Source organism: Hevea brasiliensis, chromosome 1 (assembly GCF_030052815.1).
Source record: "Hevea brasiliensis isolate MT/VB/25A 57/8 chromosome 1, ASM3005281v1, whole genome shotgun sequence".
NCBI lineage: Eukaryota > Viridiplantae > Streptophyta > Magnoliopsida > Malpighiales > Euphorbiaceae > Hevea > Hevea brasiliensis.
In genome coordinates this window covers 112,562,214-112,575,888 of record NC_079493.1, presented here as the reverse complement: position 1 = coordinate 112,575,888, position 13,675 = coordinate 112,562,214, and the positions used below count along the sequence as shown (strand labels likewise).

Here is a 13,675-nt window from a genome sequence, read left to right as displayed (position 1 = left end):
TGTTGTAGATATGTTGTGCATACAAGTGAACCATTTGCATATGAAATTCATTTTCATCCAAGTGAAACATTGTGTATAAACTTTGAACATCTTGTCAGAAACATTTGTTTGCATTATGTGACACTATCTAAATTTTCAGGTGTAGTAGAATCACAACATGCTAAATTGTGATACTTTTGATGTTGCAAGTTTTTATAGATACATCTCAAACCAAGTTTGTTGTTTCTGCACTTTCATATGAGTTAATTCACCAACCTGTAAAGAAAAGGTGCTTGCTTTCTTAAAAGTTCTGCAACTTACAATATCTGTATTAAGCCTGGCATGCATAATTCTTGGGAGTTTGCCGTAGGTTCCAAGGATGTTTGGGTAATTGGTAGTGGGCCAACCATGCAATTCATCTGACTTATTTTCCAAAGCAGAGTACAAATGGCGCTCATAAAATGCAAGCAAGAATGGAGAAAAGGGCCAGTAACCCAAATATAAATTAACAAAAGAAGTAAATGTAAAAAAAGGATGTGGACAAACATCTTTTGGGACCAATTATTTGGTTGGTCGCACGTGGTCTTCTGGTCTAATGTTATGTCCCAGGTCCATATTATTCCATACTTGACCAATTGAAGGAAACTGACAATGTTGAGTATGCCATACTTGACCAATTATAGGAAATTATGGATGTTGAATGAAATGGTGTGTGTATTTTTTTCCCTCAATTTCCAATACAAGCATACAAGTAGATTCCACCCAATTCCTAGTGAGCAGTTTTTGAGAGAGATTGAATACAACCAACTTTGGTGGAAGATAACGTTATCAAGTCTAGACTATGATTAATTTATTAAATAAGAGGACATCCAAAATTTCAAATCATTTTGATTCATTCCATTCCCTATGATTTTGCCTACCCAAGATAGCTTATGGAAAATTTAGTATAAGACACAAAAATAAGTAAAGGTCACAAAACTCTTTGATTTGCATAATTAAGTAATTTGTGTGTTTGGGAATGGTCTCTTTCAAAGAAATATTATGTGTTTTACCAACTTTAGGCGAATTAGTCAAGACATTTGACAGGATAATAATTTTGTATTGGGAAACCATGTGTCCATGATGAACTTGCATGGACAATTTAGCAATTGCATTAATCTTAGTGACCTAATTCTTCTTCCCTTTCTCATCTTCTTTGATTTTGCATCATTTTAGATCATCATCTGCCTTTTCAGCTGATCCCTAATGATCCTTCCCTCATATTCTTTTTCATATTTTCATTTAAACAAGTCAAATCAATTAAGATATGTGGTTGATTTTTTTATTTATTTTGTTATTGCTAATATTTGATATTAGTCTCATACTCTCATTCTTATTTCTTACTTGACTGACTGTCTTGCTGGTTCATCCTTACTCCTCGGCACATCTTATGGGAATATTCTTTTCACCTAGAATTTTTTTGGTTCACAGAATAAAATAAGGCAGGATATTTTTCACTTATATTTTCAATTTATATTATATTAATTTTAAAATATTTATTTTTTTATAATAATAGTAATTATTTTTTGAAATTTGATAAAGAAAATTAAAATTATAAAATTTTAATTCTATCAAATGTTATTCTGCATTTAAAGTTAAACTTAAATTAAATTTATAAATAACTAATGTTGATATCAATTTTTTTGTCAATACTAATGTTGATATCAATTGACATCGAAGCTGTGGACCACTGTCTTGCTGTTGGCTGTTGGTGGTAAGGAGTGACTTTGGTAGACTTGCCTTGCCTCACTTCCCACTGAAATAGTGGGCAAGAGAAAGCAGGTCAAAAAGTGTGCCTTGCTTTTTGTGGACATTAGACTTTTGAAGCAAGTTGAATTACATATGTATTTTGATTGCTTAGAGCTTGAAAAGTTTTGCATGCATTGCATTGGACTAATGTGAGTCAAAAGCCTCTCCTTCCTTTGAACTTTGTGGTTCCCATGCTTTCTTTTTTGTTGCTTTAATTCCTTTCTTTCACCATAAGCCCCATCACATTCGGACATTGTTTACTTGAAAAAATTTGATCCTGAATTTATGGTTAAGACTAACATAAGCTGTGAAGGGAAGGGAAGGATGGCAGAACTAAACAGTGAGACAGGGAGGAAAAGGGAGGAATGAGAGAGGGGAGTGAAAGAGGGAGGCTAAACCAATGAGTTTTAGCTTAGTGGTACTGGAGTAGTATCTAAAGTTGTAAAGTCTTGAGTTCGAGTTCCAATCAAAATTAATTATACCAAAAAAAAAAAAAAGGAAAGAGGCCATAGAGAAAAGGGGAAAGAAGGATAAATTTTATAAATTTGATTTAAAAGTAATTTATTATTTAGTTTATTATTAACACATTGATATCTATATTTTGAAAAATAGACTATTTAATCTTTCGATTTTACTTTCATTTTACACTTATATTGTTTTGTTTATTTGGCCATTACTATTTAAGATAAATTACCATTTAATTCATATATTGTAATTTTTCATAATTTCATCCCTCAATTTTGAAATTATCTATAGTTTTTTTTTTTTTTTCCTTTCTCCCTCTCTCTATCTCTCGCCCTATCTCTCCCATGAGGAGCTATACATAAATGAGGGAGATAGAGAAAAGAGAATAAAAAGAAACTATAAATAATTACAACACTGAGGGATAAATTATAAAAATTTGCAATATTCAAGGATTATATAATAACTTATCTTAAATATTAGTAGTCAAAATGAATGAAAAAAAAAAAAACTTAAGGTTATGTTTGGTAGGGAGTAATCAAAATTAAAATGTAATCCTAATTACATTGCATATTCGATTAGTTTGTTTGGTAATACAAAAAAATTTGATATAATGTATTGATAATTATAAAAGATTTTCAATTATATTTAGAGTAATAGAATGATGATTACACATAAAAAATGGATATAATCATGATTATTTATTTTGATTTTTTTATTTATTGTTAGTATTGTCGCTACTACCATCACTATTTGAGCACGACTGCTACTATCACCACTATCTCTATCTTGTCACCATTACCACCACCATTATACTACCATCACTTGATCACCGCTACCGCCACTTAGTTACAGTCACCCCTACCACCACCTAGCTATTACTATTATTTCATATTGTCACCACCACTATCATCACCATCTAATTATCGTTATCGTCATCACCACCATCATTTAGCCACCACTGCCACTAAATCACTTATTATTACAATAATTATTACTTATTATTAATACAATAAATAAATTAAATATTAAAATAAAAATTACAATTACATTATACTATTTATATTTTTATTTTATAACTAAACATAAAAATTATTACATTACAACTTTGATTTATTATATAATTTATTATATAATTTATTATATTACATTACATTATATTCTATTAAATATAACCTAAGATGTGATGGAAATAAAATTGATGTATTTAATATTCTATTTTTAAAATATAACATCGAAGTGTTAATAATAATAATGAATAAATAAATAAAATAGTAAATTATCATTGATTTAATTAGAAGAATAATAATATTTTAAATGGTAATTGTTTTAAAAAGAAACTTATTAAAAAAAAATAAATTATGTAAATTAATTTATTCGATTATGCTTAGATCATGAAACTATATTATAATCAACTCTAAGTGAATCAATACATATATATATGTATATAAAATGGAGTCTCTATCAATTCCAAGATTATTTATCCTGCCTGTGACATTGCATTGCTAATTTCAAAGCAACAATTTGCTGTCATACATTATTTTCTCAGTGCCACATCCATCAAATGTGACATTCAATTAACAATGCTATAATTTTCATAATGTAAAATATCCAAATAATTTTAATTAAATACATGTTAATGGTGATTTTTATTATCGTTTTGTAGTAATTTACATTTAAAATTTAAATTTATAATAATGATTCAATTAAATTCATTAATTATAAAATAAAAATTATTTTCAAGGTTTTTATCTTATTAAAACAGAAACCAAGGAGAAGCAATGGCTTTATTTTATTTGAATTTTAAATTTTATATATCAACATTTTCAAGAAATTGAGACTGTAATGCCTGACAAACATTCAGCTCGATTCTTGGCTCATGGGCTCTCGTGCCTCTAAGTCCAAGGGTATGCTCACCTTTTCCTAGGGCTGTGCTTCCAATTAGACCTGTTCAAGAATCGTTTTTCATCTGATTTTGGATTTAAAATTAAAGGAATTAAAATTAATTTTTCAGATTTTTTACTTTTAATTCAGTTTCAATTTTAATCAAATTTAATAGTTAAATTTTTTTTATTTTTAAAAATTCATTTTTTTAAAGAAAAATACTCTATGAGTGCAAATCTTTCCTTCAATAGGAAACTAAAATTTAAAAATTATCTAATAAATTTCATAAAAAAATCATAAAATTTTAAAGTCCGCAAAATTTACATGCTCTATCAATAATGTCAATAATATTATATTTTTAAAATTTTTTATATTATTTTTTATATAAATTGTTAGCTTCATAAAAATATAGTATATTAATTTATATTTTTTTTTATTTTATTTCTAATGAATAAAATATTTTTTATTCCTATAAAATAAAAACATTGGTCCAATTAAATATATTTAGTATAGTATAGCATGGATGTTAAGACCAATTGTATTAATGGATGGACTTGAAAAAGATGGGGGAAAAAAGAGTGTAGTTTATGTGGTCATACATCATATGATAGATGGAGATTGTATTTATTTGAAATGTCACCCTCAAAGAAAGGGAAGAGGGGGCCCTTCTTCCCCTAATTCTTTATGCAATTTGTAGAAAAGTACAATGGCAAGTTTTTCTTGGGCCATGAATTACAACCTCTCTTTTCATAGACAAACAACCCACCCTCCACCATTTTGTCCCTTTTATTTTGATTGATTAATTTTTAAATATTTTATATAAATAAACTCTGTTTCTAGAAAAGAACAGCTATATTAAGAGTAGTCTCACACACACATGATCAATAAAAAAAATACTAATATTAATTATAAAAAAATTATTTTGAAACTTTATAAATTTTTATGCAATGAATATTCTGAAAATAAATAAATATATTTTATTAATTAGCATCAATTAAATTTAAATTTATAATTTCATGCTTTTAAAAAAATTTAAATATTATTAAATTTAAATATTCAACGGACTCAAATTTAAAAAAAGAAATGATGGATTTATCAAATGATATTCATTTACTATGATAAAAACCTTTTTTTTTTTTTACGCAAGAGTGACATCATGGTTAAGTCACGTGCCAGGTTGATGCTAAAATGGTAATTACAAACTTAATAATTCTAGGTTACTTGGATTGTTAAGCAGCTCCTAATCTAATTTCTACACTTCAAGCAGACCCGTCGCTCTCTGTGGGTTTTTATGCAATTGAATTAAATTAAAATTGAAAATTTTAGGCTTCTCATTTCTTCAAATCATAACAAATTAAAATTTCCAATATGACTTTTTTATTATAAAAATTTCAATACTAAATTACATTAAATTTAAAATTAATAAATTTTAATTTATTAATAATAGATTCATATATTCAAGTTTTAATTAGAATTAATTGTGTATAAAAATTTAAACTATTAATTTTTATGAAAAAAATTTAAAGATATATATGCATTATAGATCTAGAGAGCTTAAAGTATCTAGTAAAAATTTTTTTTTATAGTCTTACGAAAGAACACATTCATTGACTTGACATCGCATTTAATCCAAAATCTTAAAATAATGAGTCTATAGGTCTATGAATTCTTTCCGCTTATATGTTTTTCACTCATTTTATTTTTTTTTTATGTGAGAATTTTATATTTGTATATTTCTAATAATATTTTTATAAATTAATAAGAGAAAATTATAATTTATTAAAAAAATAGAGACTAGTAATAATATAGTTATTAAATTTGTATCGAATCAATCAATTGAATTAATGAATCAGTCCTCAAATTGATCTGAATTTATAATTGAATCAAATAAGAAAATAACTCAATATGATTAAGCTCACCTAACAGTTGATCTGGTGAACTGACGTGATATCATTAATCCAATCAGTTTAATTATTTAATAAATTATTTTTTTAGTATTAATATAAAGAATTAAGTTTAATATCTCATAAAAAGTCTTTAAAATAAAAATTAATTGAGCTAACTTGATAATTTTTTTTATTTATTATATTTATTTTTTAACATATATTTAATATTTCATAAATATTAAAAAAATTACACGTTATATTACTTAATACTTTTATATAAAAATTTAAAAATATTATTAAAAATTATTAAATATAATTTAATAAATATTAAAATTTTATTTTAAAAAATAAAAAATTTAATTAATTTTATTTATTTACATATTTTAAATATTATATTTAATTAATTTATTTATATTTATTAATTAAACTATTAATCTATTAATGAAACCATTAACCATCCTTCCGATTCTTTTGATAACTTTTGAATCGGGTCTAATATCACTAAATAATAGTAAAGAATTATTATTATTATTATTATTATTATTATTATTTTTTACTTTGCATGTGACAAACACAAACGACGTTATGTACAAAACCCGCAGCATCTGCCGACTCTTATTGTCTTCTTGCACAGAGTCACAGAGAGAGAGCCAACCCAGCAACAGCTTCCTTTCATTTTCCTTTTCTTGCTTTCTCCGGCAATTGCATTTTTTCATTTTGCCCTTTTTCATTATCTTCTTGATTACACCTTAGTCATCTTCCTAACTATGTCTTCTCTTTAAACTTTAAACACTTAAACAACCAGAACTTTACCGTTTTGGCTCCAAGCCCAACGTCCGTTACCCCTTTTAAATTTTGTTCGTTACTTTTTCTTCAACGGACTCTTCTCGTCGGCGGTGACTTTTTTCTCTGGGTCCGGTTAACCTCGTTGGTAGGAGAAGAATGGTGGTTACTTGGTTTCTTTTTGTTGCTTTGGCCTCTTCTGTGGTAAGTTCCACATTGGTTGAACCTCCCGTTCTTAACGACACCGCCGCACTTCTTGATTTCAAGGAGTCGATTTCTCTAGACCCTTCAAATCTTCTTGGTGGTTGGACCCCAAATAGTGATTGCTGCAGCTGGTATGGAGTCGCCTGTGATGAATTTTCTAGGAGAGTTATTGCCTTGAACTTCACTGCTGGCAGTTTGACGTCATTCCTCGCCGGAACTCTGCCTGATTCTATTGGTGACCTGACGGAGTTGAGAGCTTTGGTCATTCCTCACAACGCTTTTTTCGGTGAGATTCCAGTGAGTTTGAGCAAGCTTCAGTTTTTGGAGGTTTTGGAGCTTCAAGGAAATAACTTGTCCGGGAGAATTCCTGATCAGATAAGCATTCTTCAGTCTCTTAGGGTGCTTAATTTATCGTTTAATTCGTTCGCTGGTGAAATTCCAGCTAGTTTAATTGGCTATGGGAAATTGCAAGCTATTGATTTATCCAATAATCTGCTTACTGGTGAGATCAAACTTGATAATTCAAGTAAGTGTTTGTTTTTGAGACACTTGAAGCTCTCTAATAACCTTTTGGACAAGAGTATTCCCAAGGAGATTGGTCAGTGCAAGAATTTGAGGATTTTGTTGCTTGATGGAAACCTTTTACAAGGTAGGATTCCGTCTGAGATTGGTCAGATTTCAGAGCTTCGTGTCCTCGATGTTTCCACTAATAGTCTCACTGAGAGGATCCCAAAGGAGTTGGGTTATTGTCGAAAACTCTCTGTCTTGGTGTTAACTAATTCAAGCAATTTTGTTGGCAATGGAAACGGTGATTGGGATAATGGCAGTGGGCTAGAGTTCAATGCTTTTGATGAGGGTATTCCTTATGAGGTCTTGATGCTTCCAAGTTTGCAGATTTTGTGGGCACCTAGAGGGAATCTTGGTGGACGGTTGCCTAGCAATTGGAGTGATTCGTGCTCACTTAGAGTTCTCCATTTGGGCTTCAATTCTTTCAAGGGTGTGGTGCCAAAGGGTTTGAGGGTGTGTAAGAACCTTACTTTCTTGGATTTGAGTTCCAATTACTTGGTGGGTTACCTTCCTATGCGACTGCAAGTTTCTTGTATGGTGTATTTCAATGTTAGTCGAAATAATATGTCTGGTGTTCTTCCAAGTTTTAGTGAAGGCAGTTGTGATAATAGCATGATCTCTTTTGGTCAAGATCCTAACTTTTTGGATGTGGAGGATGTACAAATTGCATACTCTAACATTCCGGTCTGGGGTCCTCAGATGAGAAATCCTTTGGGGTCAAAGATGGATGAAGACTTCGTTATTAACCATGATTTTAGTTGGAACCAATTTGCTGGTTTGTTGCCTTTGTTCTCAGTAGGAAATGAATTCTTGGCCACTAAGAATAAACCTGCATACAGGTTGTTGTTGAACAATAACATGTTTAATGGGTCTTTTCCTGATGAATTAGTCTCAAGTTGTAATGATCTGCTGAGCTTCTCTGTGAATTTGAGTGCAAACCATATATCTGGTGAGATTCATGATTCATTGTATCTTAGTTGTGTATCGATGACACAGTTTGAAGCAGCATATAATCAGATTAGTGGTTCACTACCTCCCAGTATTGGCAACTTGAAGAAGCTTCAATGTTTAGACTTGAGAGGAAACAGACTATCTGGAAATCTACCTAATCAGTTAAGGAATCTGAGACTTGTGAAATCAATTCTCATGGGAAGCAACAATGTAGCAGGAGGTATTCCATCTGAACTTGGTCAGTTGAATTCTCTTACAGTTTTAGATCTGTCTCATAATGCCATAACAGGAACCATCCCTGAAAGTTTGACAAATGCCCAAAATCTTGAAATCGTGTTACTCAACAACAATGCGCTTTCTGGGGAGATACCATCATCTTTCTCAACCCTTTCCAATCTTTCCATGTTAGATGTTTCTTTCAATCACCTTTCAGGTCATATACCCCAACTTCAACATACGATTGACTGTGATTGGTTTAGAGGGAATTTGTTTCTGGAACAATGCCCAGATCCAACCTCTAACTCACCACCTGATTCAAATGGAGATGGAAAATGGCAAAGACACAGAAATAAGAAGACTGTTATAATTGCAGTGGTTGTTTCTGCTTCCTTTGTACTTTGTATTTCCTTGGTGGTAGTTGCAGTCAGTGTTCATGGAAGGAAAAAGTTTGGTAGACTCTCAAACTTGGGAGGCAAAGTACTAGTGACTTTTGCAGATGCTCCAGCTGAATTGAGCTATGACAGTGTGGTCAGAGCAACTGGGAATTTCAGTACTAGGAATCTCATTGGCACAGGTGGCTTTGGGTCAACTTACAAAGCAGAATTGGCCCCAGGTTACCTTGTAGCAGTAAAGCGGCTCTCCCTGGGCAGATTTCAGGGAATTCAACAGTTTGATGCGGAGATCAGAACGCTTGGAAGAATTCGACATAAGAACCTTGTGACTTTGATCGGATATTATGTGGGAGAAGCTGAAATGTTCTTAATTTACAATTATCTTTCTGGTGGGAACCTTCAAACCTTCATACATGAAAGGTCAAGCAAAAGTGTAAAATGGTCGGTGATTTACAATATAGCTCTTGACATAGCTCATGCTTTAGCTTACCTGCACTACTCATGTGTGCCCCGAATACTTCATCGGGATATTAAGCCTAGTAACATCCTGCTGGATGAGGAGCTTAATGCCTACCTATCAGACTTTGGTTTGGCTAGGCTTTTAGAAGTTTCTCAGACCCATGCCACAACAGATGTAGCTGGCACATTTGGTTATGTCGCACCAGAATATGCAACCACATGCAGGGTTTCTGACAAGTCAGATGTTTATAGCTTTGGTGTAGTGATGTTGGAATTGATATCAGGAAAGAAATCCCTTGATCCGTCATTTTCTGAGTATGGGAATGGCTTCAACATTGTTGCTTGGGCCAAATTGTTGATCAAGGAGGGACGTTCTTCAGAGCTCTTCTCTGTGGAACTATGGGAAGCAGGGCCTAAGGAGCATCTGTTGGGAATGCTAAAGCTTGCTTCAACCTGCACAGTAGAGTCGCTTTCTGTGCGGCCGTCAATGAAGCAGGTTCTTGAGAAATTGAAACATTTAAAATTGTAAAAGCATCTGAAATTTTTGGCGCTGGATGGTGATGGAAGGATGAAGCTGCTTATGTCTGCAGGATATTCGATATGTTGAGGTACAATCATTTATATCTAAAAATTCCATTTATGTTGTGTCCAAGGGATAATGCATTCTTTCCACTAACAAAAGATTATAGAACCCTGGCTTTTAAGATTTCCGATTGCCAAATTCATTGTCACATTCACATTTTAAGGAAAAGTAGGTGTGTTCTTGTCATGATTCATTGACTCAGCTCCACAACATTTTATTTTGGATAATGTGTAACAAATTTACATTAACTTTCTTCATAGAAGCTCATCATGATCCATGTTGCTCATTTAGCTATGCACCTCAAAAATGAAATTTGCAGTAACATCCCAAGACAAGTTTTCTGCTTTTTCTCACTCTGCCAAGCAAACCAAGCAATTGTTCCCTTTTTTCTTTTCCTTCTTTGCTAATGTGCTCATTATTTTTTGATAATGTTTTTGTGGGAGGTAGAATCTACATATAATCTCATGTGAGAACTCGTTGTTTACAGTGTTATGCTCTGGAACTGTTGTTGCTTAATCATCGTTGGATAATCACCTTCAATATAAGTTGGGTATGGGAACCTTGATCTTATTATTGCTATTCTTTTTACCGTATTAAAATAGTTTTCATATGCTGAATTTGCCATCACTTAGCCCTTATGATTACAACTATTCACCTTTTTTTTTGTTCATTTTCTTTTTGGCAGAATAAATTTACAGCTTGTTGAGGTAGTGGAGGATATGAATGGGATTATTCTGCACAAACTTTTAGCTAATTGAGTGGTTTACCTTAATGTGATGAACAATTGAGGCATTGTAAGCATCAACATTACCCTGATCCTGTTCTCCATTTGTAGGAAGTGTTTTATAGAATCCATTGATGACAAAGTACAATAGGTAGAGTGTGTATAAAATCCTCATTTGATCTTATCAATTTAATCACCTTGTTTGTGCAGTTCCTGGGATTTCCAGCCGCTTGATTTGAAGCAGATTTGTTAGTACCTTACTTTTTGAATTAATCAGGTTTAATGGAAGGGAGGATTATTGAAGATGTGCGGGCTATGCTTTGCTTACATGCTGCTTTCGGCTTTTCTGCCATTCCTACCGCTGCTAATGCGCTTAGCGCTGACAGATAGATTAGCTCACTTATTGAAGATTCTCCATGTTGACTGATTTATTAAGGTGTGCATATCTTTACAAGCTTAGTTTTGTCGAATATAATTAAATAAATAAACATAACAAGAAGGATTGAGCATCTGTAAGCATTATCATCAGCAGGAACATAAAAGGATGTTTAAAGTTTGAAATTGAACAAAACTGACATTTTAGTGCATTTTATGTTGATAATCATTTATGATATCTTGTTTTAAGCAATACGAATTAGAATAGAGTTCATACCAGTGAAATTATGCACATAAGCAGACTAGTGGTGATGAAAAAACGTCTTTGTGAGTACACAACTTGCCATCTAGTTTCACTGTGAAGCTGCTGGATAGCTCATAGCAGAATAATCACTTGTAGGTGATCCTGTGGTTCCAAATTCTCGAGTTTGACTCAGATCATAAGAATTTCAACTTTCCTCAGTATGTACAAGTGCTACCACCATGTTTGGCCTTAAGGACTACCTCCTCTGTTGTGGTGCCAATTTCATCATTGGTAAATTGCAAGTTGACGCTCGAATAGCTTCCAGCATTGTCCTGAGGTCAACAGTCCTTATTTCAATCATTGAATCAACAAAAAAAAAAAAAAAAAAAGAATCTATTGCCTGAGAAGAAACAAAAACAAAGATGCATATACAGTAGGCTTAACGACAAAATAAAAGTCATCATTTTCTCAGTTAAGTATCCTTCGTTTTACCAATTCAGACACATACTTTAATCAGTGTTATATTCATATTCTTAGATTTCTTTCTAAAATTATCATTAATTTGTTAATATGGATGTTAAGCAGGAGCTGCAGTTGCATGTGCTCACAAGATGATCTGACATAAAACTTCTAGAGCCATATACCAAATCAAATAGACCATCGTCACATGATTTTCATTGTCAAATCATATAAGCTTGAGGAGGCATTGTTCGTCCTAATTTGCTCTTTCTCAGCACGGCGTGGTCCCAAATCTCCGGCTTAGTGTCTACATTAATAACAATGAATAGAAAGCTAATGAAAGATATGATTAGAAATGTAATTAAAGCTTATAAAACCTGTTGGGAATCGAAGAAACATTGGCCTTCTTAATCCAATGTGGAGATGGCCTGTCTGATGGATGTCTGTGCCTATCCTGAATTTTTAAAACAAGAAGTTGAGGTACATATATAGTTACAATGATATGAAAGTTCAATTTAGAATCAAACCAATGTCACACAATCCATGAAAGATCCATCAGAAACTGATATGGCCGTCAGATTTGAGAGAAAAAGAGGGGAAAGATGAAATGGGTTATAGAAAAAAAAAATCTAATGAATGTAGAAAACAGGCCTATCATGTAATTGGCAAGATCTTTGACAAAATAAAGAACAAAGATGAAGACACTTAACGTGAAGTATGTCTTGACACAATAACCAACCACTGAGGACAGGACAGCGAAAATGAGCCGGATATCAGCTTTAGCGACGCTCGCTAAGCGAACCAATTACACCAACCTGTACAAAAACCATTGATTCATGTCACCAAAAGGGTCAAAAGACTCAAAACCAAAGAACACTGTGCATTAAAATTCTTGGAGATGCAACATATTTAATATTGCCTCCGTCCCAAAAAAAAAAAAAAATCCATATTTTCTTTCTTGACATTCCATAATATTATTCTCTTTTCCTCTTTTAAAAATATATATTTTTGTTAAGTTTACAATTATACCTTCATATAATTATATTTTAGAATAATTAATGATTTTAATTTTTTTAAAAAGTGAAGTACATTGAATAATTCATTTATTATCATTTTTGACTGCAACATAAAAAAAAAAAAATTATTGTTCATTTCTTGCTATTTTAATTTATCAATACCTAAATGCTATTTTAACATCCTTATATAAGCTAATATCACAAAATTGAGAAGTCTTAATGTTTCAATTGAAGGCATATTGTTATAAATCACTACCTATAAAGGAAGACCAAATTAATGCTCTAGCTAATAACAGTAATTCTTTTGTATTTATTTTGTATTTAATGCAATCTAGGTAATATTATTTCAGCAAACAATTTTAATTATGAGCATATAGGAAAAAAATGTAAAAAAAATTTTAATTAAACCATAATAACTGAAATCCTTAATTCATTTGCAAAAAGCAAAATGGACAATTTGTTTTGAGACCGAGAGAGTATTAACATAAATAAAACCTTATTAAAGACAAAAAGAGAGATAATGGTAACTTTTGAGAGGTCTTAGCTTGCTTGCTTTATATATAAATATGTATGTAAGATTTTATAGAAAATTATTATTTAATATCTATATTTTAATAAAATTAATTATTTAGTCTCTGTATTTTAAAAAATATACTACTTAATCTCTATAAAAATTTTCGTTAAACTATTTAATTATTTT

The 13,675-nt window shown here is 31.2% G+C and overlaps 1 protein-coding gene across 3 annotated transcripts; it reads left to right on the top strand.

Moving 5' to 3' along the window:
* The first annotated feature begins 6,610 nt into the window (after positions 1 to 6,610).
* Positions 6,611 to 11,468, top strand: LOC110650034 (LRR receptor-like serine/threonine-protein kinase RPK2). 3 transcript variants are annotated; one of them, XM_058147595.1, is made up of 4 exons: positions 6,611 to 10,182; positions 10,605 to 10,707; positions 10,843 to 10,951; positions 11,092 to 11,468. In XM_058147595.1, exon 1 carries the CDS (start codon positions 6,942 to 6,944, stop codon positions 10,101 to 10,103), a length of 3,162 nt encoding a protein of 1,053 aa, XP_058003578.1. In that variant the 5' UTR covers positions 6,611 to 6,941; the 3' UTR covers positions 10,104 to 10,182; positions 10,605 to 10,707; positions 10,843 to 10,951; positions 11,092 to 11,468. The 3 variants fall into 3 exon arrangements, with proteins under 3 accessions (XP_058003578.1, XP_058003582.1, XP_058003588.1); XM_058147599.1 differs by lacking the exon at positions 10,605 to 10,707; XM_058147605.1 differs by lacking the exons at positions 10,843 to 10,951; positions 11,092 to 11,468 and having other exon boundaries at positions 10,645 to 10,707.
* Positions 11,469 to 13,675: the final 2,207 nt, after the last annotated feature.